Source organism: Prorops nasuta, unplaced genomic scaffold (assembly GCF_024137725.1).
Source record: "Prorops nasuta isolate Cenicafe-Biocafe unplaced genomic scaffold, Cenicafe_Pnas_1.2 PNAS00063, whole genome shotgun sequence".
NCBI classification, from domain to species: Eukaryota; Metazoa; Arthropoda; class Insecta; order Hymenoptera; family Bethylidae; genus Prorops; species Prorops nasuta.
The window spans coordinates 197085-223943 of record NW_027116860.1 but is presented as its reverse complement, the minus strand read 5'-3'; the positions used below and the strand labels follow the sequence as shown (position 1 = coordinate 223943).

At 37.6% G+C, this 26859-nt stretch overlaps 2 protein-coding genes across 2 annotated transcripts; both read right to left on the bottom strand.

Moving 5' to 3' along the window:
• Positions 1–15247: 15247 nt before the first annotated feature.
• LOC136784677 (mitochondrial sodium/calcium exchanger protein-like) lies at positions 15248–21086 on the bottom strand. Its single transcript, XM_066745525.1, has 9 exons — positions 21033–21086; positions 20757–20974; positions 18669–18994; positions 17487–17567; positions 17297–17416; positions 16493–16807; positions 16019–16137; positions 15743–15896; positions 15248–15633 (listed from the first exon to the last, which is right to left on the bottom strand). Exons 1-9 carry the CDS (start codon positions 21084–21086, stop codon positions 15248–15250), a joined length of 1773 nt encoding a protein of 590 aa, XP_066601622.1.
• A 2397-nt stretch (positions 21087–23483) lies between these two features.
• Positions 23484–26129, bottom strand: LOC136784682 (UDP-glycosyltransferase UGT5-like). Its single transcript, XM_066745531.1, has 4 exons — positions 25688–26129; positions 24688–25361; positions 24050–24269; positions 23484–23852 (listed from the first exon to the last, which is right to left on the bottom strand). The coding sequence occupies exons 1-4, from the start codon at positions 26068–26070 to the stop codon at positions 23531–23533; spliced, it is 1599 nt and encodes a 532-aa protein (XP_066601628.1). The 5' UTR covers positions 26071–26129; the 3' UTR covers positions 23484–23530.
• Between the last annotated feature and the right edge of the window lie 730 nt (positions 26130–26859).

The window sequence follows — 26859 nt, the reverse complement described above, 5'->3', positions numbered from 1 at the left end:
TTCAAAGCGAATCAATGTTATATTTCTGTAAAAATTTCAATGTACGAATTAACGACGATGGAACATCGTGCTATATGCATGGATGACCAATAATATTTCCCCATTAAAAGTATATAAATACGGATAAAATTTGCGGGAGTGTCTATCATTTCAATACCTTATTGACAATTAGCTGTGGAGTTGCAATGACCAACGAGCTAATGTATAAGCGATATAAGTTTTTATTTATTTACTTTTTTTCCATTTTGTTAACTTTTGTCCACTTGTTTTCTAACGGGCATTCATGCATGCGAATTAACAGAGTGCCTTTACACGTATCTACTGCGAGCACTGTTATATGGTAGACTGCGTAAATAAATTATCAGCCTTGCCTGCGCCTGTTACTTTTCATTCATTATGACAGATAAAACCATTTGTTAATGTTTCGAACGATCCGTCATGTAGGGGACTTTTGACGGGATACTGCGCCCTCATCCTGTTTCCACCCTAACTCGTACATAGAAAGGGAAAGCTGATAGAACGAGATCAGCACAAAATAACACCAGTAAATAACTTGTCCAAAGGGACTCGGATCTCTATTTTTTCATCCTACCCTTCGCTCTTTCTAATTTATCCATTTCTCCCATCTCTCTCTCTCTCTCTCTCGATAACTATTTTCTATTTAACTATTCAAACAACTCATTATTCCAATTAACCGCGAAGACAGCGGAATCGCCGTAAATCGAACTTTATATTTTTAAAGTTTCAGTGTTATTATGACCCAATTAAAAGTCGAGTACCAAGATATATAGTGTTCTTGTAATTAGTTCAAAACTGCATGTATCCATAAGTATTAAATAAACTATATATATATATATATAGCTATAGGTTTGAAGGTACAGAAATATTTATATTGTAAATGTTTAGATCAAATACGCATTACGACTAAAAAATTTTTTATTCGAGAGCCTAACTCATTCACAAGAGAAAAATATCACTCTTGAAAACGCTTTAATTATGAACTATAGACCTAATAAACTTCACAGTAGATCTTTAGCTGCAAAATGAATCTTTCACTCGTACGCATCATCTATTTAATTTCTCTTTCGTCGTCGTACGTTTCGACTATTACAAGGGCCACAGGGGGTATATAAAAGTTTATTAATATGAACAGAACGAGCCAGTGATGAAAGCAACGAAAAAGCATCTATATTCCAGAACGAGAGTACGCCAATGATACAACTTAATGTGCAGCATTCGGTAGTTTTTACGAAAGTGGTCCGTAGCGTTGTAACTTAATTTATATATGATCGATGATAGAAAAAAAAGTTTGAGGAGCATAGCACGCGAAGAAGCAAACTGGAAAATAGGCGCTGGGTGTCCATGATCTGTTTCCATATTTAATTCAAAAAATAACTCGAGCTTTTAGGAGGAAACGTTATGGCAGTGTGTAAACAGCGTGTTATTACGTTAGCAGACCTTTGATCCAACTCAACGAACCCTGAATTCGCGGTCGTTTCGTTAAACGCGCTCGTCCCACCAATGCAAAGAGAAAAGTAAAGAAGCCAGCATAGCATAGCTTTTGTGCACCTATATATATATATATATATATATATATATATTCTTTCAATGAAACAGATTGCTTTTCAAACGGCTTTTACATTCCTATCTTGCGGCAAAAAAGAGTCGACCAACTATACCTTTATTGCATGCAAACAGCACTATACTTTGTGTTTCTGCCAGAAAGAAGCCAGTAACTCAATCAGTACTTATTCGCGCAATATCACCGATCAGCCCTGCACAAGTGGATCGATGGGAATTAATGTTGATAAACTTTGGATAATGTTAACTCGGTTACTTTAAAGTTTTCTACCTTTAAACTAAAAACAAACTAAGCTAAATTCGAGGAGATGCAGTATCAGGCTAATACTTACTGCTTGCGGAAAAATTCTCCATCCTGGGGCTACAACACTGAAAGTTTTATAATTGAAAATAATGGTTTATCGAAGTTCACGCTGGGGTCAGAGAGAAGTGATAATTTAGCTCCATCGTGCATGGTCCGACGAGAGATATATATGTTCCAGCATCGAGATATAGTTGTGTGAGTCAGAGGTGCATGCTGATATTCTAAGCAGAACAGCGAAGGAGCATACTCGGCATACCAGTATAAGAATGTCATAAAATATAAACCATTTAAGACTGTCATCAGCGAGTCAATTATCAGAATATTTATAGCGTTTTAAGCGAGTTGGCATAAAATTTACACAATATGCTTCTCAAGAATAGATATTGAAAACAGGCGAGCGAGATTCGTACGCTAGGAAATAGTATTATATGTATATATATATATATATATATATATATAGGAGCCTGGTACCAATATAAATGTTGCGGCGTCGAGCTCTTTGTAAATTTCTGACTTTTGCACTTTTACGAAGAACAGAGGGGGTGGCATTTAAAGAAAATCGTTAGAGGGAGGGCTCGAGCCAGCAAGGGTATCGACATTGTGTTAAACAAGTACAGTCCGACCAAAGCAATTAATCGTTCGAGTAGAACTAAACTTGAATAGTCAGTTGATCCACGTGCGATGTGCTACAGACATATAACCACAAATTGCTCAATCTAGATGTCGAGTGTACGTTGTAAATGTGAGAACGAGGTTACAAAGCATCCTGGGGAACAATATGTAATCGTAAAAGCTACAGGTAATATAGGATAAAATTTGCGAATATTAGGAGGGATGCGACCATTGAAAAATAACGATCATATATATATATATAGCTTTATCGTTTTAACGTAGTTTTTGTAATATATTCCTGAAAGTAATAGCCAAGCACGATTAGGGTGCACTCCACGGAGCACGCGATTTGAAACACACGATAATATTTGCTCTGGCAGCACTGGTACTAAAAGCGTTTATTCAGCGACTTATCGTCCCGCGACACATCGGTAGAAAGCTCCTATTTATATTTTACCCTTTCTCTTCCAATTAAGCTTCGATCCACGTTTTCACTCATTTTTATTCGTACATCACCGTACATGATTTCGAGAAGGAATAGAAATATAATGGCGAGTCCATAAGGAGGATACTGCAGGATTCCAGCTTCGTGTGTGAATTATGTATGGTAACTCTATCATTGTTATTTCGTGTTTCACAAGTGTATATAGTGCATTCTTAAAAACGTCTGTAGCGCCTTAGCTGAAATCTTATAAAACAGAATCGAAAGATCTAGATGTTGGCCCTTCATAGCATCTATATTTGCATTTAAATCCATATTTTATACCAATGTGTGCATGGGGGCCACGGTTTCATATTTCGTGTCATTTCTTTTTTACTACTTCACACGTAATATTCTACCATCGTTGCAACTGTATCACCAATTTTCCTTCCTCAAACTTCTTACATTTTTATCTCGGGACGGAGTAAACTAAATTTCTTGAAAATGTAGTGGCGAATTTTTCTATAAATAAAAAAAGACGCGATATAAGGGCTTTTACAGCCTTCCTTCAGTTTACGTCTGCTAGTAAACCTTTTCCTAAAGCTTACATAAAATAAACTCACTGATATTAAAATGATTCTCGATTGATTTGTAAGAAATGCGATCCGTCCCAAGGTCCAATTAACGGAGACTCTAATAATTTACACGACTAGTTCCGAAAACTGTAAAATAGACGGCTGGTAAATAATACTTTATTGATTTTCAGCATTTTCAATTTTCGCATAAGCGAAAAAAGTAATTTTTAGTTCTGCCCACAAGTAATACGAAATTGCTTGGTCCCACTCACCGAAATGACATACTCACCGTTCTATTCACGTACCGATAGAGATTGGCTGACTATTAACGGCTATTCTCGTTAAATTCGAGCAAGTGATGGTTACTGATTCAATATGCCATTGGCGTGGGTGAATCGATTCAATAATAGGAAAGCTATATATATTATACCAAATTTTCTACCAATATCAAATGCTCTTGATCCATATATTTAAATAAAATTAAACTTCCCGCAATAGTGTATAGAAAAAATATAATATATATCTACATGTCGAATCAAAGGCAGACATAGAACGTGAATTCACGAACCAAATATAGTCATCGCACAATTAGATTATTTAAATGAGGATAATCTATATACACAGCTGTGGATATATACGAATAAAAATATGCTTGAAATAGTCCAATTTTTTCTTTATTTTATTTTGGCGGCACTGTCCTATATGAAAATGCCTTGGTATATAGCGAAAGTTGTGGTATAGGAAATCAGTGATCTCCGAAAGCAAAGTGGCTTCTTTCGTCATTAAAGGTAAAGGTTCATTTATTTAATGTTTGAATTGAGTTTAAATTAAACGCCGCAACCTCAATTTACCGTAAGATAACATTCCAACGTGGTCAATTTTCCTCGTGTAAATATTTGCCTAGATGCTCTTTCGCCCAGCTTCGTGTGCACAGTAATTTACCGATTTTCAACCTGGCGATTATACGTAAATCGTGCAATTTTTTCACAAAAATTTACAAGACTACACAGCTTAAGTGATATATGTTATTCCGATTGCCTTGCTTCCACAAGATACACATATATATCATAGCATATTGTTACAAGCAATATACCAGAAAAGAGCTATATACATAGTCGTTTGAAATTAGCTGCATTATCTTTTCGTCAAACATCATAAACCCCGGAAATAACTCGTCTTTTCCAATCCGAAAAACGATATCGGCCAGCTTGAGCAATATTTCGGTAGCACGTTGTACATGTAGCAAGCTTCTTTCATTAGTGCCTATATCTACATCTGCAGTGTGTATATATAGGTATATGTATGTATATATAATGGAATCCATACTTTTTGGCATGCCTACGAAGTGCTTTCAAACTCAATATTGAAGGTTGAACAACTGTTACATACGCAGAAAATATGGCGAACAAATTGTGTGCTTTTACCTGCATACACATATACTTGTAGATACATATATATATATATATATATATATAGGTTCAGCCATCGGATTCACAATTATGTCCAGGACTGTCCTCCCAGCGGACGTCGCTTCATCCTGCGGTAGCTCGATCTTTCGCTACACCCTTGCACCACATACACATGTAGATGTGCGGAGACAGCCTTGTTAGTTTCGGATTACTACGCTTTCCTTCGACATACCACTGTTTATTGCTGTGGCTGGACTCGTGAAACCGTCACTTCGCTTCATTTATAATACCGTCATTTCCAACATTTTTCACAAGCTAGAAATAAATCAGGAATACCCATGAAAATTAATCAACATCTGGAAACGAAACAAAATTTGCTGGGTATATATATATATATATATATATATCAAGCAAGTCATGTGTTTAATTATCAAGTAATACTCTATAAGCTCTACTTCTCCCCGAGCCGAGAGCCCATACCGTATACTTATTGATATAGTGGGTACAGTAAACTAGTATGAGAAAATTTAATTACAGTCTATAATTACTAGTAAGTGTTCGAGCGTACTATGATTCTTGATGCACCGTATTTCGTATTTTTTACGACACTCGCCTGTTATAAATGATAAGAAACTTTTTATGAATTTTTTAAACTGCCTGTACGCCGAAACCTGCAACGTACAAATGGTAATAAGCAGTAAAAGTAGTAAACCACGATGAACGTAAATGGTTAAAAAAAAAGTATATTCTACTCTTAAAAAGATGGGGGTAGAAGTTATACAAAGAAAAAAGTACACAACGTAGTAAATAATGTGCGTGTAAAAGAAGCATTACAGTAACTGATTAGGAGAAGAAGAGTGCGAAGCAACCATATATACTATATCTTCCAGCCCCCCCCCCCCCTCCCCCCGTCAATTCTAAGCTGTATTTCCAAGGAGAAAATGGAGGGAAACCGTCAAAGTGTTCACAGGATTCAGAAAATTAAATCTGAAGCTTGCATAGCGTAACCGCACGAAGCTTTATTCCAACAGAGAATTTACGAGCAGAGGAGAGATTGGAAATCGAATGAGCGCGCTCATCGATTATTTATAATAAGACTATGAGATTATCGAGTTTTTTCCGAGTCGTCTAAATTCTTATATATACTACTTGTCGGTAGAGAAATTTCTTATACTAATATTTAATAAAATAATCAATATCGGATACCTATTTTTTTCTTCATAAAATTTTTTCCTAAAATAGTATGAAATAGCTTCTGAATGGTTTCCGGTCTATCCGCGAGTAGTTTAGGTAAATCATATCCGAATCTTTCTATTCGCGAGCTTATTCTTTCGACAATAGCAATCACTCCTTGCGTTTTCCTGGAACAAATAGATCGAGCTTCGAGCTCAAAGTATCCCGGCGTGTACAAAGATATTTTTTGCATTTTAGTATGGAAAAAGTATAAAACCTAAAGATAGATAGTATCATTTGTGAAGTCGAATGTTTATATAAATCTTGATAAAGGCTATAAAAACCGTTTGCTGAGAGACATCAAATTAGAGGACAGGATATATATACTGCCAGGAATCCTGAAAGACTAGAGGAGAAAATTTTGCGATCGCACAAAGCTTATCTACCCGTCTCTCTTTCTTTCTCTCTCCCTATATATATATAGCGAGGTCATATTGCGATGTTGATATCGCAACACATTGCCAACTCTAGTCGTTCTCCGAGAGTGTGGTGGGCAATCCTGATTGTTATCCGTACTGCCCCTCGCGAACAACTCGACAATGGTTCAACCTCAGTCATTTATACTTTTTTCAGCTAAAACAAGCAAATCTTTTCTCTATCAGCTTCAAATCATATTTTATTCAAGCTCCATCTCTGTGTGTGTGTGTATGTATAGGTGTGTGTTTGTATAGTTTAAAAATGAAAGATACTCGTCTCTCTCTTCAATAATATGTATATATATTTATTATTATCACTAATTATCCTGCAATTATATTAGTAATTGGTAGGAATGGTGGCTGCTGGAGTAGCAAAGCCACAGAGTGTTATCCAGGCTTTCTCAGTCAGAGAGTCAAGTCGACAAGGAGTATCATTTCATTATGATTCGTTAATAAGTAAACGTTTAGGTCAAAGAAATACTGCTTGAGTTTTCTCTGGAATCAAAGGCTGACCTCGATTATATCTTGTCTCTCTCGCGTGGAATGTACGACGGATTAATGGTGCTGCTTTGATGTCTGCTCAGAAGAGGAAACTTTACTGATATAATTTACTAAATTGGATCATAACAAAGCAATAAAGCATTCCGATAAAATGAATGAATAGTAAAGTGCGTTGGTACGCGACTATACGCGACTCAAATGTAACTCTCTCGAATATTTTTTTATTTATTTTCTAATTACATGTATACTAACAATGTTAGTTGTTTATAACAATTGATAGCTTGTATACGGAGAATTTAAGTGACATCACTAATTTTATGGGAATTGTTTTGTTTGCCACATTAAGCAGTAAATAAGACTTTATCGTGGCCCATAAAAGAGATGTTTCTCTCGGTCATTTTCGCCAATTTCAGCCCAATCTCGGAACGTGATCTTCGATAGATATCCAATTGACTCGAGGAAAGTCGACTTGGCTGGAAATAAATTTCCCTTTTGATCTTCCGATCTATGTGATACCTCGTACATTGCTAAGGTGATAAGTTCGCCAAATTACAAATCCAACTGAATTTTAATTTATTAAAACATCTATTATTATACAAAGTATGTCAGACTTAATTATTAAACTTTCAAGGAATTCTAATACACTTTTCTTATTCAATGAGCTTATTATCGACTACGCGAAACTTTCATAAATTGTTTGATTAGTTCATAAGTAGTTTTCGTTAACCTTGAAAACCGGATAAGATATTCAATATACCGATAATAATTCAAAGATGTGATAAAACAATATTTATTCGTTTGTTATAAATTATGAATATTGTTTCGTGGAATTCGTCAACGGTAAGATGCAAGTATAATTGACCAAGATCGCCTAATAGCGATGGTTAATTAGTACTGTCTGGGGTACGAGGGCGTTGTGTGGGTAAGATATGATCAAGTATGTGAGTACAGGATGCATGCATACACACGCAAGATGATCAAACCAAAGCTGACCTACCACCGGCAGCTTATACGCACGGATTTGCTCACCTACGTATATCGCATGGTCGCATATACTATATATATATATACAGTGTGTATAAACGCTCTTGGTTGCCCGAGGGAATGCCAGATATACATAAACAAAATATCCTTCTATAGTATACTGTTCTCATACTGTTATGGATAACCTTTCCTCTAACGAGGCATGTTTATTTCAGTCGCTCATAAATTATCCTCCATGCACCATGCATGCACATGCGATACTTTCGTACATGTATATAGAGAAAGCCATACTTTTTCGAGACTTCGAAAAGACAAATAACTCCTGCCGCGTCCTTCGCACAATTTGAAAAATAAAACCCACCGTGTTAGTAAGCACGTACGTATAGAATGGTATACACATCAATCAACTATCTGTTTTCTCAAGAGAAAAGTCAACGATGGTCGTGCAATGGTCCCAGGAGCAGGCCAGTCGTAAAAGTTAGCGAGTCTGATGGTAGTCACCACTATAAAGCTCTTCCATCGATTCGAATCCCGCAGCTTTTACGACTGCACGAGCGCAACTGCTATTCCAATTTCGAATTTCGCTTAGCGATCCATGCGCCTGAAAGTCTCTACCGACCAGAACCTCTGAAAGAAATACCATCCACGGTTTTGAACTGCACTGCCATTAACGTGGAATCACGTACATTTGCCGGAAGAATTATTTCAATAAATTCTTTTATAGGTGTATATAAATAGAGGGAGAGAGAGAGAGAGAGAGAGAGAGAGAGAGAGAGAGAGAGAGAGAGAAGGGGGGGGCTACCTAAATTGCCCTTTCCTCAATTATTTTTATGCATTTTTCTTTACAAAACCGTGTCTAGCTTCTCCATTAAAAACATTGGACATTAGTATAAATATATATATATATATTATAGATAAAATAGTACTTGAATATGCACAATCTTTTTGCTGCAAGTAGTACTCTGTAGCTTTAAAACTATCTCATTAGAGAATTGCTTTGACCTTTAAGGATTTCTCTCTTAGCCCAAGAAACTGTTTTTACTAAGGTTAGAGGTGTAATAAAGTAATGGTCTCAGAAAGAATCACGGTGATTTTGTTGGAATTGTAATTACTTTATTATTATTCTTTTAATTTTAATAATTAATAACTGTAATTACCCACACACACACACACACAATGTAACAGTATAATATTACGAGTGTATAATAATAACAGGAAATGTTGGAGTATTTTAACCTAGTTTGCAATAATCCTTCCATCTATCCTTTTATTATATTCTCGTTACTTAATATGTACTAAAATGCATTATAGTACGGTCAAACGCAAACCCTATCTCTTAAAAACTATACTGTATAATTTCACGAAGGATAAATAAGCAAATGTATTGCTATGTTTTCGTTGAAACCGGAAGATTTTAAGTTTCTATAGTTTGTAGGTTTTGAAATTTATTTTAAGAAATAAATCTGAGCCATGTTTCTTAGCAAAGATACGGGTGTCGCTGATGTAAATCACAGTTGGTAAACCGAAAAGCCCGATATCGATTTATCCATCTGGAATTGTCTATAAGTGTGCAGTTTATCATAGTTGCACCATTTCCCATTTTACCAGCGCAAGTAATACGGTCATAATATCTCACATGGGTAATATATTCTATCTGAATACAATATATATTTTCTGGTAGAATATCAAACTTCGCAAGACTGGGCTGAAAGCTAATACAGACCAACGGAAAGATCCGTTTCAGCGGAAAATATTGAGCTGTATCCGATCAACGAATTAGTCTAGCAGATTTTCTACAGTATAGGATAAAATAAATTCTTCGCTCGAAAAGTTACAACATATTTCAATGTATTATAAACTCTTACAAGCTACAGTATATATTTGTAATTTGACAATTTTTATTTAAATTCTATGATACTCAATCTCGGTAATATTTCTAAGCCAGAAAAACTTGATGTGATTTCACAGTACGTTGACAGTTATTACTTGTCTATTTCCTTTAAAAGTTTGACGAATTAATACGGGAAGTTGTCCAAAAGCAATATCGAAGCCACAGGCCACTTTACTTTATTCAGTTGAAACATTGAACGCGGAGCTAGTATACCAGTATCAAGAGAAAAATGTCACTGGAAAGACCGATGCAGCAAGTTATATCTCCCAAATTTATTAACTTTTCTGGAAATTGTATAGACAGGGATTAAACTATTCTCAAAACAATAAGTAAAAAGCACATTTTGCCGGACATATTCGATTTAAAGAGTATTGGCGTAGCGCGAAATATGTCAATAATCAACGTAATTATAATTAGGAACCGACAACAACACTATTCAATATTGAATAAGGTAGTGTAATAAATATAATAATGCTAATAGCTTGGCGTTAATAATGATGTATTTATAAGAAGTAACATGTTGATGTAACGCATTATATCAATAGCAACATTATTAACATTCATCGTTTGTACAATTTACAGGTTGCAATCACAAATTCCTATATACTTTCATTGTACAAACTAATATTTCGAATCATGCAATAATATGCTGTCATGCCAGCTACGAATTACTAATTAAACATGCGAAATAGCTCGTTATAGATTATATTTGTATGTTGAGAAAGAAAAACTTAAAATTTGAAGAAAGTTTATTTTTGGAGCTAGGAAGGGATGTTACAGCTATAGTCAAGGTAGTTAAAGGAACAAAGGGTGGATGGAAGGGAAAGGGCAATATCGATACTCGCTGACGTGGCAAACTACATGTAGCATTTGCCCCCTCTATGCCGGAGATTCCAGTCATTTTCTTTTTGCACATAAACGTCTGTAGATCCGTCCTGGCATTACTTCTATTTGTTAATGTTCGGCGTCTCGAATACTAGCTGTGTAGTCTCCCTCAAGGAAACGCCCCGGATAGGAACACGAACCTTTTCTTTCCTAATAGAAGCCTCCAACCACGCAAGCAGAATGTTACACGTGAATCATGGGCATTGGTCCAGTATATGTCCCCTTTAGCCTTTTCAACTCGACTACCCTTACTGGCCGTATATTTCAATTTTCCATCGCAGCAAGCTCTATTAAAGAAAATCCTTAAAACTTTACCGAGATTTGAACAATGATAAAACAGCTATACTGATACCGTTAGTTTACTCGATACCCTCTTATTCAAGGTAATATATTGCCGAGCTTCTGAAAAACTTCAAATTCGGAAGTATAACTGCAATAAATACTGTATCTTACGTGTTATTCCAATGCAACGAAACGTAATATTTTTTACTTTCGCCACACCACGGGTGAACGCGCCTCCGATGAGATAGACGTTAGCTCTTCTTGGCACGGAGAAGTCTGGACAAAGTATCTCTTTCCCTTCGGTTATTGGGCACTGATCCAGATAGAAACTAGAAAGGATTTCACCTAATATATGGAGCTTTGATACTTTGGTCCCTCACAAATTTATTTTAAATCCGACAAAAAATATTGCTAGGTACTTTCTATATAGAAATGCATTCACCATTAAGCTGGCTGTAATCCAAACGCAATATGTTGTATTGCAAAATGCTGCAAACATCTTGATGATCGTAATATTAACATGGAATGACGGCCTATACTTATACTATTACCCAATGAATTCTATAGAAACGTGTGCTACAAATATAACCAATGTACCTATATTACAAAATTTAAATTGCTCTTTTACCATAGGAATTTACTACTCATATTTTCCTTATCGACATTAGCAAGCTACAAATTATTTTTGTTATCAAGCTTTGAGAAAATTCGACAGGCCAGTTTGCAAAAAGGACAAAATTGTAAGCGTGCTCCGTATTCTTCGGGCTTGTTAGTATTCAATATCTTCGCAACGTCATGCTCAAAGAAACGCTTCAGGTAAAAAGGAATGCAAGTTTGCGCGCATACAGTAAAATCCCAGACTTTCTATAGACCTCGGGTATCGATCCAGTATTTACAATATATTACTATAGGGGATGATCGCTGGAAAATTGTTCGGTGGCCTCTTTAAGGTCTGTATATAAGCATGCACCTTTTCGAAATGGGAATATTTCTTTTCATCGACGTTGTCCTTCTCCCATACCACCCTATATATATATATATAATGCATAACATATATTTGTGAATGATGAGACTGGAGCAAAGAGACTGCTAGAGAAATGAACTGGAGTGCTGGTTGATAGCTGACAAAGTTCTGATGCTAAGATTCCTACAGAATCTAACAAGAATGTACTAGCTATATATATATGTATATACATAGCAAGGACGTAGCAAAGAGTGAGTGAAATCTGGATGATTCGAACGGTAGGAAAACTTTCATTTCATGTCAAGGCATCTTTGTTCATTGTCCTATCGGCATTCTCGCAGGAGGGTAGTTAGGAATTAAACTTTTGGCCAGAAACAATGAGCTGCTCCCTTGACATACACGGTGAAAGGACTGGTGGGAACAATGCCTTCGTAATATCTGAGGGCCCGAAGGGGTCTGAAGAAGAGCCAGGACTAACATTAACGATACCGTCTGCTATCGTACATACTTGCACTACTTGCACAGTCCCTTAACCACGCGTCTTCCTTTTTATGCGTGCTCCCGTCAGCTAACCCCTTCGCGTAAACCTGAAGGATCAACTCGTAACTGCTTGCACCTATACTTATGCACACAGACCAAGCATAACCTTCGTTTGTTTCCTCGTACGCGTAATATCTCTGTCCTGTGTCATTAAAATTCAATCTCAACTAAGGTACCGTATATATAAGGAAGCGAAATCAAAAACCACCGAAAGCCGTAAAATAAAATTGTACAATTCATGGTTTTCACGAGGTATATGAGCTAGCATGCATAGAGAAAAGTTGACTATACTAGAAGAACTTTTCATGCGTATAGCACCCCATTTGCCCGCGTAAACAAATCATGCCGCCCGTTGCATATACCTTCCTGTGTATGTACCCCTCGTCCACACTAAAGTTAGCGAAGCGGAAGATTCGAAAACTTTGAACGCTTTTACACGATCAATAAAATTCCAAAATTATTCCACATGAACAGTATTCGTGGCAGCGAGCTTCGAGTGTACTCTCTGCCGACTATTTTTTATTCTTATGTCACTTTGCTACTATAATTTTATTATCTTGACCCAAAGACGAGACCCCTGTGTACACATCTTTAAATAATGTACGAAACGTTCGATAAATATACCTAAAATGGATATGGAGGCTCATTCTTTTTTATGAGTATTGACATCGACCATGAGTAAATGGAAAACAGCGATAGACATTGATTTTTCCAAAGGCACGTCAATTGTTTTTTCTTGGGGGACTTTAAATGATAGGTCGCGAAACATATAATCTGTCAAGATCGATTTGATTTTCTTTAAATGGAATCCTATATTTCGTATTGCATGTTCTTGCAGTTTATCTCAAAAGTTCTCCAAAACGCTACATTAATTTCTCATTAGAACTAACCTATCGCCAGATATTGCGATTTGAAATTATAAGTAGGTGAGGAACTATGCATGCGTATGTGTAGCTGTCACGCATACGCTAGTTTACTCAAACCAACAAATATCAAAAGCAGTTTTAAAAATTAAAATACCTGGTGAACCACTGTGAATGAGATGATAAATTAACAGAAGGGTTCTGTAACGCTCTTGATATGAGCTACAGTAATATGCAATAAAAAATATATTGTTCCATGCAAAAAATCAAGGCGACCTTTATACTTTTATACTCTTCCCCTTGGTATATTTTTTACATAATCATTCAATGTCCCCCCCGAATAAAAAATTGACGTGTCTTTGGAAAATTCAATATTTATTACTGCCCTCCATTTATTCAGGTTGATGAACTCATAAAATAATGACTCTGTACATAAGAGCATTAATGTAAATTCGAGAATTTCGTAAACAATAAAATAATCGTCCACTCTTAATTCCAATGATTTATTCCGGCATATAGTTTTACGAATAACGATCCGAAGGGATATTGCTAATTGAGGAGGATGAAGCAATTATTGGAATGATTGGATATTATTAGCTTATTAGCGTGGTAATTATCCGATGCGACTTGACTATATTCAAGAACAATGGGACGAAAATTATTAGTGGCCGCATGGTGAAGTTGCATTAGAGAGAGGTGAAAGAGCTGTCGGGCAACAATGGCCGGACAACGTATCCAGAAGCTACCCTAATAATGAATGTTAGCGTTTGCGCTCTCATAATTCTATAGCCTTGTACACGTGCAAGCCTTAACCTTGGAAGCTGTACCCCCGATCATCTTATATGTCCCTCCTCTTGAACAAACAGACGGAATAAATCCTATACCTTTTACAACGTCGAGACTCGAGATATGCATTCATCAGTGTGGAGCAGAACAATACTGCTACTGCACGGTCCCTATACGATAGTTATAAGTTATTAAACATGACTAATTATTCCTCTGACAAGAGGAGAGACCCTTTCGACCTTCGTACAAATAAAGGGGAAAAACCTATATATATATATATATATATATTTCTTTCCATGGTAACCATGTTACTTATTATTCCGCGCACCGTTTTCTTCACCATTTCTATTGTCCTCTCCGCTCCTTTCAATTTTCCACTTCATTGTCAAAGCTGCATTTTCTTATAAATAAGTTTTGTTCATAATTCACAGCGTTGATTAGTTCTTTGGTGAATTTACTGATTTTGCTGATTTGAAATGTGTAACGAGTCATTAAGATTTTTTTCGTAATTACTGCGAAAACTCGTTTAAACGCTACCAGAAGATGTTTATACGAAAAACGAGCTGAAGACGCGAACGCTGCTTTAACATACAAGGACGAACAGTTGCTTGGTGAATGAGCTCGTTAACTCTACCCTCTAGCGGCTTGTTTGTTATTTTCTTTCCGTATCCTTTTTCTCTTACACAAATTTGATGCTAATTATACCAACGAGCTACGACTTAATTGTATTATCACTCGTAGAATAAGCAACAAAGGCTAATGCTTTGTGCAATTTTTGGATGAAATCCCTACATCTTTGCAAATTCCATATATTTCACGATTTATTCTACCAATCAAATACACACAACGATATTTTCCGTGTTCCCGAATTAATGAATATTAGCGATTATCGATGGTGAAACATCGAAGCAGTTTGGTGTAGAAATAAATTTCAAGAAAAAAGTATAACGTTATATTTTCAATAATACAAAAGTTTCCAAGAACAAATTGTTAGATAATTTTAAATAAATGGATTGTGTTTATCGTGCTCGTCCGATCGATGATCCGTGCCTAAGGGATGAATAACGTGCAATTCACTGAGAAACTGAAATAATAAAAAAATGAAATAAATGGAATACAATAGGTATCCATAAGAGCGACGCGCGAAAGCACCAGTGGCGTTCAAATAAATAATAGAAATGAGTAAAGAGCATAAAAGGAATGCGATGCATCCAGGTGCCATGTCGCTTATACGAATTTTTACTGCGTGATCTGGACTCGAAGCAGCTGCTACGCCATAGGTCAGACCAAGACCCAGTAATGTATTAAACATTGGCCCACCAAAACAAGCCGCGTAGCCCATGCGTGGAAAACCCTGTCGTGCGATTGTGATATTCGATATTAAATCTGAAAAAGGGGGGGGGGGAGGGGAGATGATGAGATTTTTATCCGCAGAAATATTTGGTAAATTAAGAGAGAAAATGTGTTTATTGGAAAAGTTTGACATTCGACTGACCTCCAACGCTGTTGCCAACGGCAAGAAACGTTATTCCCAGCATTGCATCGGATATGCTACATGCAAAGCCTATGCATTGCAAGACAGACACTACTTCCCCTGCCACCAAGTAGACTATCAGCATGGCAGCCAAAAATCCGAGAAATGCAAAAACCTGCAATTAATTTATCCTCATCAGGATGCTTGCCAGACGGAATTTCCGAGGGCTGGAAACTGCAAAGTTTGGCTGATATGCTTTTTCGAGTAGGACTTGCTTGCCTGGCCGGATAGACTCACGCTATGAAACTTTGGTACACGATCCACGTGACTCGTTAAGAATACAATTACACCAATTACGGCACCGACAACGAGGAATAGCGGCAGTATTGGCACTGGGCCAATTGTCCTCCGCCAGACTGCGAAAGAATGCCAGGAATGAAAATGGAGGTCACCGAACTAGCGGAAATTCTTCGCAAACTTCTGATACCTTGGCCGAGTTTGCCTAAACCGTTCGTTTTTCTTTCTTCCGACTGGTTCTCAATCAGTTCTCTTAAAACAAAAAAATGTCTGCTGTATTTCACGATATTCCTTCGATCGGTATATGTATGGAGAGAGGGAGAGGCAGAGAATTTGAGCAATTAAGGTACATATATATAGTATAAATACATTCACAGGAGTTTAAGTTACACCAGTGCAGGAGAAACTAACAGACACGGTCAAGAGAAACTCTACGTAGGTATAACATCTTGAAGTGTTTAGAACGTAACTTACCATTTAGTAGGAACAACGCCAGAATGGGCGTTAGACACAACTGCGAGCAATTTAGTAGCTTAGACCAGCCTTTCTTCGGTGCGGTTATGTTTACAACTGGTATAAATAATTGCAGAAGAAACATAAATGGAGAGCGTATAATGAGGATGAATTTAACGAGATGGTCTGCCTCGTTCCAGTCATCTCTACTAATCGGATTGACATCGTACAAAAATTCCTTCACAAGACCTTTCGGTCGATCGGTTGGTCCTTTCGTCGTCTCCGCATCTTCCCTTCTTACGTGGCTACCTTGTAATTCCGCAGCAATGGCAACGTCTATTCAACGAAAACAAATTCCAAGGTATAAGGAGCGAGTGAGAAGTAAAAGAGGGGGGGTTCGGGATATCACCGTTTGGCCAATAATAATATCGTCGCGAATTATGATTTTGCATTTGCGAGAGAGAGAGAGCGAGAGAAGGGAAACGCAATATTTTCTAAAAATAAATATTAATAAATAAGAAATAACGCACGAGCGCGAGTGAAACGTAATCTCGATGGAATTCTTATCCGTCAACGCGAGTCGAATCCTTCTTTGCGAATGTAATTTATTCTTGCTTGCCTCCCTATTGGAGTGAAATTGGTGCTAGGAATGGAACAGGAAAACTTGTTGGAGCGAATTGCGCGAGGAGTATTCTGTTATGGGTAAATATAAAAAGGGCGAGAGGTGCGGGGGGGGGGGGGGGGGAGGGACACAAGGTCTAGCTAGAGCTGTGTGGCAGTAAAAACGAGAAGGATCTTTCTTTGGCGCGCGCGCGCGTTACCTACCTATCTTGGTACGTAAACCAAAAGAACGCGTTCTCGTGGGTATCCGAGGGATAGCGATGGTGTCCTGGTTTGCTAGGTAAGTACGCAAAACATCCGGATCTGATACACTTGGGATCCTGCCTAAAAGAACGTGAGTAAGCGTTCGCCATGAAGATCGATACTTTCGAAGCTGGCATAGGACATGGCGCACTTTTCAGATTCGTCTCTCTGCTATCGTAAATCTGCATCAGCACCACCGCCACGATAAACAAGACGTAAATCAAAATAAGACCTGTAATAAAAATTTATCAGAATTAAAGTGCATTAGTACCTCCTCCACTTACTTATCAGTATATGCACAGTTAACCTAACACAGTTGCACCAGCAGGCTAAAAGCTGTTTTCCCTACAGCTTTCAATGGTGCAATGTAACGAATGGCCAGTGGCTCATTTTTTATCAAGCTAATGAGAATCTTTGTGATAAATTAACAAGTTGCAGCATTTGAAGCATACGTTGCACGAATATCAGTTAATTATGTCAAAATGTTGCTGCAATAAAGTCACCGGATTTCTTGCAATGTTATACCAATTAACGTTACAAATTGCTCGATTTAATTGCAATAATGCAGCATTGATATTACAAGTTTTAATTCAAATTAAATCCGTATTCGATAAATTATATAATATTAATTGAATAAAATGAGGAGTATCTATATATACATATACAGACATTTGGTAAATCTAAAACGCTGAATAATGACTTTATCCTGTTATCAAGATTACAATCGATGCGTTTATGCATTTACCAAAGTTTTGGTATATTAAACCGTGCGCACACGAAATGACATTGAATTGCTACAATTAAATAAAAAATATTGAACCGGGAGAAAGGAGAAAAAAAAAATGAAGAAAGTATATAGAATATATGCTTTAATTGCAAGAGGGAGGAAAAGGTAGGTTGTCCTTTGCTGATGCACATGAGAAGCGTATAATAGGTGTGCAATTTAAGCTCGCGCGAGAGACAAAGAAAAGATTAAAGACACGCACAAGTCCAAATTGAATATTAATAAAAATAATATTTTCACTCTTCTCCACGGAGTGCTTTCCGTTTTAATCTCGGTTTTCATTTCAGCCCCTGGCCGACGTGCGTTACAAAATTCCAACAAAAATTCATCGAGAGTCAGATTGCGCATTTGTGGCTGAGGAGAGAGAGAGAGAGAGAGAGAGAGAGAGAGAGAGATAGAGAGAGAGAGAGAGCAGCGCGTTGGTGTTGAGATAGAAAAATAAAATGATACGTATATAGAGAGGGGTGTGGAGAGGGTGGAGAGGGAAAGGGTGACTTAATTAAATTTTCAGTTTCCAGTTATTGTTATTATAGAATGGAAGGCACGTACTTATGGCTTCCCACAGGTAAACTTTCTCGTCCTGGATGACGTAGCTTATCCAGCCAACCGCGATAATGTAGAAGCACGTATCCCTCATCAGGGGCTTTAGATGAACCCGGAAAGGTCTTATCACCGCAACAGAGCCGGCGATCACTGACGTTACGAAGACACCAGCCCCAATCAGCTCGGTCAACATTATTATCGACTCGGTGCCGCCTGACACGAGCGAAGTGAAAATGTCCGGTGCTCCATTTCCAAATGCGAGGATTGTCACACCTGCTATATTGTCGGACAACCGCATTACGGCTGCTATTGTTGCCAGCGATGGACAGAAGCTGCAAAATTTGTCATCTAGTTCAATCTCGATGCAGCCGACATTCCATCAACTCTACTATTTCATCGTTTCTCATTTTTTTGTCACATAGCGTACACAGGAGCAGTCAGTCCGTACAGGTAATTGGAATTTAATATTTATGGTACAAGAAAAATCCGGCAGTCTCCCAATGCTTCTCGTTTATTCAGGTAAAAAAGTAGGTTGCCTCGTTACTAAAATTTTTCATAAAAATTTTGCAATAGCCGAGCCATGATGATGGCGCATAAAGCTTCCGTCAAAAGTATGGCATTTGACGCGGCCATGAATCTTAACTGCCATCTCGACTTTAATATCGGCCCTGCATTTTGCGTGTGACCGATCTGATTTTAATCTAGCTAGTAGTCGGTTTATGATCCCCCATTAAAAGAAGTGATTCAAACGGTGCACCGGTGACCACTTTTTATCTTAATAAAATGATGACATGAATGGACAGTATGGATTAACGATAACCTCGCGCGCGCGATTTCCCCCCGCACCCCATCGACGCTTTATTGATTCACCCGATAAAAATTACAGCTCTATATTAGCTCCACTTCCCAAAGATTCTTTCAAACTAAAAGCTGTAAAACACTCGCAACGATTATCCTCAAATTTATACCCATCTTTGCTCTTTAAATCACGCTCTTCTCGTGGTTATAAAGTATAACCAAATCATCGAAAGAGATTTTTATGACGTCAGCAGTGAAATCAACCAGCAGCCTCGGACGGACGGACGGACGGAGTCCTTCCCTATCTCCAGCATCCACCAGTACTTGTTCATTAGGCAGTCACGATGATGGCTGCAGCATCTTACCATATGATTCTGTATTTTAATCCAATAACACGAAAAATTCCCCCAATTTTTCATACACGAACTAGTACTCGCAGAGTTGTGCCTTCGTTCTCGCGTTAAAAATCAAACGAACACCCAACTCGATTCTTCTATTTCGTACATTAAACACCGGTAACATCTCTAGCTCGCGAAAAAATCAATATATCGTGCATCTTTACCTTTTTTTTTCTTCTTTTATTAAACGCAAGCGGGAGTTTTTATTTAGGTTGCAACGGCGAAGCGAATGGCTCGAATAAAATTCTGTCCAATTGTATTTAAAATTGAAAGAAAATGAATCATCGTCTACTTTCGAAAGACTATTTTCTATCAAGCAGACTGTTATCGAGTACTGGCTGTTGCTATATACAGCATCGTGCCAAATTCGACACAAAAGTCTATCTTCCCAGAGAGGCAGCAACCTAAGAAGCGGATTCTGTTTCCATCATCTTCCGCGTACTTCTTATATTACGCGTCGTAAAATTAAATTGTACGAAATCCCTCGCACTGCTTAAAACTCTTGCGAAATTGGTGGATTTGACGGAGGAAAAAGCAAACCACCAGGAAAAACTACTGCACACTGCACGTTTCCCACTTTTTTATTTCTTTCGATATATTCCTTGATTTACTCGCGACTTATTACAAATCTTATATATTTCTCCAACTACTTTGTTCCCGGAAGTATCTCTAAAGCTTCGTTCGATGGATGAGCTCGTATACATTGGCGTTTTTCCATCAGCTCCGAATGCTCTCGTAAAATGAAAGTGACGTAAATCCCGATTAATCGTTCACGGTTACGCGTTAAATTGCGATATATCATGAATGACGGTGGATTGACAATATAAGGTGTCCGAGTATAGTCCCTGTGTGTCATGGTACGTACGTGGCTTAGGAAGGAACTTATATGGGTACTTACAAGTTGTCGGCGGTACTTCCCAATATGACGAACAAATAGAGGAGCCAAGCAATGATGATCGTTAGGCCCAGAATAAACATAGGAATGTTCTCGGTTCCAAAGGTGCAGAATAGCAGCTGAGCGTACTGAATCAGCGAGTCGGATGAGCAATCCTTCGTGGTCCGTACCCATTCGCATCGTTTCTTAACGGGGATGTTCCACACATAGGAACAGTCGTCCTACAAAAGATGCCCTATGAAAGCTCTTTAAACGAGATAAGTTTCTTAAAGATGTTACTTCGTAAATGGGAAGATGTCCGTGTCTAAAGTAGTGAAAACCTTGCTTTGCCATTCTCACCGTTTGCCTTGATAACAATTTAATGCTCAAGCTATCTTAACCTCGTTTAACAATTTTCATTATGCTCTTTGAACATAGCCTCGCTTTGAAAGCGACGAATTACGTGAAATTTTCACGCACTTCGACCAAAAGAACTCTACTATAGATATGTTGCAGGCTCTTTTTTCCAAAGGTCAAATATATATATATGTATAGGAATTGAGTTGTTAAACTATAGAAATATTTTCAATCCATGTTTCATGGTATCACAAAAGTTTTAATTTTGCATCAATTTGGTTGGATAATCTTCAGTGTTCGTTATAAATATCATTATAAAATGTTCGAGTGATGTGTAATCGAGTAAAGTGAAGTTGGCTACTTCGTTTGGTTGTTGGACAAAAATCCTTTGTATGTTACTAAACGCAGCAAGCAACGTCTCTGAAACGTTTGATCATTAGACTCGTGTGTCGCGTGTCCTTTTCAAACGTCGAGACGATTATTATGTATTCAACATGTTTTTAATTTTAGTGTAAAGTTTGAAACTTTACATGTAAGAGCGTCGTTGCTCCTAGACACTAGAGGCAGCTTGCTTGGCACAGAAAATCCACACCTATCTGTCCTCGTATAAAGTAACCAAGAGGCTCATTAGATACAAACTTGTCGGTCTTGTCCCCTTCTTCCGGCTGGTATAGTGTAAAACAGAATGCCCAGTAACGAGCAAGGGTGGAAAATGAGGCTCTCCAGTCTAAAAGAAAGTACCTGTCTGGTGATAAAACCAGAGATAAACAAAATGATATGCACACGTTGCTTCCCAAGGATCGATAATGTGAGAAATGAACAGAGAAGAATAAAGAATTCGCCTACCATTTGATACTTTAAAGCAGAGCATATATTATTTAAGACAGTGCAGTAAAAAATTATGCATCGATTTCTTACTGCTGCTATTATTCTCTTCTTGCTTATGTTTTACTATGCAACGCAATACATCATCCTAGTATCTTACTTCAACATAAAGCAGTTCTTTTGTAAAGTTATTCTTTTGACCATCTTGCTGCGAATCCTGTTGAGTAATTGGTAGCTTTAAAGATTTACAATATCCCACATATACGCCGAGGCACCACGCTGCTGCTTATTACATTTTAATTCTATAAAATCATCGTCTCCCGCACATCAAAGAATGAATAAATAGAATCTAATATTCTTACGCTAATTGATCATCGCAATTATTTCACTTTTTAATGGAAGCAATTAAGAAAATTCAGAAAATTATTTGAATCTAGTAGAGTAGCCATTATGAAACTATTGTTATTGTTTGAGAATAATTATATTTCTCTTGAATGGTGAATAGGTTCGTGTATTCTTTCCAAAGTAGGTTTCTCGCATTCAAGTTAAAGTCAGTAGATATCTTTACATAGTTTTCTCTTATCGTCAGACTGCACTCGTAATGCCTGCTTTTAAATGCTTCATTTAATTGCATTCAGAGACACAAAGAAAACTCGGTTTCTCCAATTTATAGTATAGAGCTTTTATTCCTCGCGACTGTGCACGCTGCTTTCACTTAGCTTTTCCGGTTTCCTGTTTTGCCACTACACAACTTTGCATTTGTATAATACGCAAATGATATAAGTCTGGAATATGCAAAAGCTTCTTTCCTGAACGTAAGATACAACCACCAACAATTAAAACCACAATAAACTCCATTGTTTTTATACCGGCTTCACACACAGAGCACCGTTATTATTAACCCACACTCGACGAAAAAAAGGATATAATATCCGTAAAAATGTTCATTAAGACCATAAATTTCACTATTAAATTCGTGCAAACGGCAATCTGCTGCACGAGGCTTGTATATACCAACAAATATTTATCAATGCATATTTAAGGTTATTAATCAAAGAGTATACATATGTATATACTATTTATGCGATACACCAATAAGCTATTGTAAACACCATAATTTAATATTTATAAGAGTACTCGTAATCGCGATGAAACGTTCTTATACATTTAATAAACACTCTGCAGTGTTAATGAATATTACGAAGGATATTCTTCCAAGTGAATTTCATCGCAATTAGTGCTTGGAAATTTTTGGTATATAATCGACACTGTCTATCTATATAGATAAGGTTAGAGAGCAGCAGGAATTCAACCTTTTAGGATTATTGACGTCATTCTGTCAGCTAAATCGATTGGTCGATTCATTCTTCCCCGTACGTATTGAACGTGATACGAAACTGAAAGGAAGTTCTTATGCAGTCTTTATTCTTCTTGCCGCAATTATAGGTGCAATCAATTTCGCCGATCGTATAAATCGTTTTGCATTTTTATCAAGAGAAAGGACAAAGATAAGTTAGCACGTACGTTCGGTACGTGATAGGAATGGAATAATGGAGCCGTTAGCATGTATAAACGAATGAAAACATTTATTTGAAACTTTATCGCTATTACAATAATCACTTTTTTTTCTTTTCACGAGCAGCCGGTGTTTCGATAGGACAAAATAGCCGAGAGAAACTTTTTAGCAGTAAATGAAGAGTTTTTAAAAATAACTTTAGAAACACGTGTAACATCCAGAGAGGTATCGCTGATAAAAGCACAATTGCCAAAGCAACGTCCAATAAGTAAAACTGGTACCACTCTAAATCTGGCGCCGAAGTCTTCAGGGATTCAGAACCGTGTCGAAGTACGTATTCCACCCAGAAAGCTGCTTCGTGCAAAGCTGCGATCGGTCGATCGTTAAATCGCGATGAGGCTCTTTTCGCCGCATCCACATAGCTGTAAAATAATTGACCAAATTGTAATAAAAATAGCGAATAAATAAAAGAGATTCGAGTTAAATTATCAATTTCGCGGACAACAGAAAACAATTTGCTCGACGGTTGAAGTTAATTACCTCGAGGATAATTACATAAGAGGCTTAAAGTGGAATTTAATAATTGTGCTTCTCCATACTAATTAATAATTAATTCTACCTTTTGTTCGTGAGTAACTGATTTAAACTGTCCGAGAAGTTGTCGAGTGTAAGCCGTCGAAAATCGTTCTGCAAGGCAAATCCTTTTTGCACAGAGTAGGCCATGTTTAAATACTGGTCACCGAATAGAGGCATTCCGAGGATCGGAACTCCGCAATAAACTGCCTCTTGCGTCCCGAGTAATCCTCCGTGTGAGATAAACAGACGAACGTTCGGATGACCTGCCGATTTCAACAACGAAATGAACGAGGAGTAAATACAATTTAGGCCACCAGCTGCTCTCTGACAATAACGTGCCAAGAATATTGCTGAAAAAAGCTTTATTGATTGAGATGAGGGGCTCATAACTCGATGCTTATTATATATATATATATATATATATATATATATCGAACTTCGACCGATTCCTGTATATGTATATATATACAGTTTTAAAATTCCAATAATAATCTTGGCAAATGAATGCTTGAAAAAGTTATAGGACTCATCGCGCGGGGCTGAATAATAACATCGTAAATGCTATGCTATATAGAGTGCACATGATGTGTAGGATGAGTAAATGTACAAGTAGAGTATAAAACTGTAAAGCATATTTATAGACTCTCGAAAAAACATATATATATATATATAGATACGTACAGAGTATGGATAGCTGAGGCGCCCATCCGATGCACTTAACGTTCTTAGGAAGATCAGGCATTTTCTCCGGGTCACAACTCCAGAGTATTTGTTGAGGTACTCGTTCGAATGCTGTATAGAGGACGGTAAACACCTGATTCATCGAGGCAGGATCTATTTGCGAGCCCATGCTAAAGTAAATAACTCCGTGCTGGCCGAAAGAATCCAGATAATCCTTGAGATCGTTGACGAGTGGATCCGGGCCCGATATCGGAATATGAATTCCGCCAATGTCCTTGAAAGCTGGCACCAAAGGACGAGCAGCGCCGACTGCCAGATGCCCGTTCGTCAGGATCAGCGAGAATTTCGATCGAAGCTCATCCAAGTCTGGCAAATCTTCTCCCAGATACTTTTTTGCGATCTCGTAGCTCGGCCAATCCGATAGAATTCTGTAAGAGATCTTGCTCGCCAGCAGGCCAATCGTGTTTGTCAACCTCTCATAAAAGTTCATGCGGTCCGTGTAAGAGCTAAACCAATATGGAATATAACTCGGATTCTCCGGATTTCTCAGAATATCGTTCGACCATGGTAGGGCAACACTGGTTATAACACCTACCACTCTTGGAATCTTCAAAACGTGCGAGATTCCCAATAAACAATCCGTTGCGAATATCTCCACTATCAGCATGTCGTACCTGAAGAAATGAATTCGAATGATACATCTAGTGAAAATGGATCGAGCGGTAATTCAATAACTATATAACGTCTATATATATATAATAATAATATCCTATAAATGGTATATATAATATATATATGGATGATAAGTTCTGCCATCTCTGGCTAAATATATTAGAGCTCGATATAATTAAATTTATCTTACTTCTATATCGTCTTGACAAAAGTTGAAATGAAATCCTTTTCCGCTTAATTCTTCTTCCCGGGGTTCTTATTCTTCATCTTCCTAGCTGCACGTAAATTACAAAAGGATCGGTACGAGGAAGCTATAATTAATACTCACTTATCTTTGGATGAAATAAGTTTGTGAAGTTTGGAATTGTTGAACACAGCCTGACAGACATCCACACCGGCATATCTCATGAGGTATCTGGTGTTCTTCCAGATCGTAAAGTCCTGTACCGACTGCAAGGGTAGATTGCTGATTAGACTGGGCAGCGATGGCGAGATGTCGATATCCGTAAAGTTGACCCGTTTGATCTTCTGTGGGAAGTGCGTGACAGCGTGAACTTGGTGGCCTCGCTCCGCCAATTCAATCAACAGTGGCTCGTAAACTTTGTAGTGACTCTTAGCTTGGAATGGGAAAATGGCCAGTATTTTGGTAGCGTTTACCGCAGACAAAAACCCAATAACCGCAACTGCGTAAATGAAAAAATTTCGTTGCATCTTGAATCTTTTATGGGCTGTTGCCTTTAATGGAGGATTTCTTTGAATTTTCACAGAACCCTCATCAATGCGAAATGACTTCTTTTCTTTCCACTATATATATATATTAGTTGTGCGAGAAATTTTCTCGCGATATACAGTGTCGCGTCGTTTTAATATAGGAATATCATCGTGCACACGTCGCTATACTGCCAACTGATTAAATGATACTTCCCGCAAGTAACTGGAGGATTATTGGAGCTAGTTGCAGCTGACCATGAGTGAACTTTGCTGGCGCATAGACGTTGAAAGGGAAAGTACGGCTTCTGCTGTTGGAGCTGATTGCATAGAGCGACGTGTGAATGACCGATGGAATATGCGATACCATGCACTCTGCTTACGAAACGGGAACCATCGACGTACGTCGCTGTGAAATAATGTCAGATTCGTCACACGTGATCGCAACTCTGGATAAACGAGACGGCGGTGTGTTAATGTTGTAATCGATATATATATATATATATATATATATGTAACATGCAGGAGGTCTGCTTTTATTTTTACAACGATCGAATCAATAAAACCTTTATCACTCCCTCGCTATTTTCGCATGTAACATCGCGCTATTGATCCGTAATTAGCTAAACAAAAGTTACGAGTTGAACGCTACGGTTATTAAAAGTTAATAACGGAAAACACTCTGGCAGATTGATATTATATTTAGCGCGCGATCAGGCGATGAGGAAATTGACAGATTTGGTTGAAAAGCTATTAACGTGCTTTACCATACACACACTGCAGCTCTCGTGG

Excerpts from the sequence above, each read along its gene's own strand:
- LOC136784677 (XM_066745525.1), bottom strand. The coding sequence starts at position 21,086 with ATGGCAAAGCAAGGTTTTCACTACTTTAGACACGGACATCTTCCCATT. Across the intron at positions 18,995-20,756 it reads GGAAGTACCGCCGACAACTT|CTTCTGTCCATCGCTGGCAA; the intron begins GTAAGTACCCAT and ends CAAATTTTGCAG. Across the intron at positions 16,808-17,296 it reads TGGTTTACGTACCAAGATAG|ACGTTGCCATTGCTGCGGAA; the intron begins GTAGGTAACGCG and ends TTCGTTGAATAG.
- LOC136784682 (XM_066745531.1), bottom strand. The coding sequence starts at position 26,070 with ATGCAACGAAATTTTTTCATTTACGCAGTTGCGGTTATTGGGTTTTTG. Across the intron at positions 25,362-25,687 it reads CTTATTTCATCCAAAGATAA|GTACGACATGCTGATAGTGG; the intron begins GTGAGTATTAAT and ends TCATTTCTTCAG. Across the intron at positions 23,853-24,049 it reads CAGTTACTCACGAACAAAAG|CTATGTGGATGCGGCGAAAA; the intron begins GTAGAATTAATT and ends ATTATTTTACAG.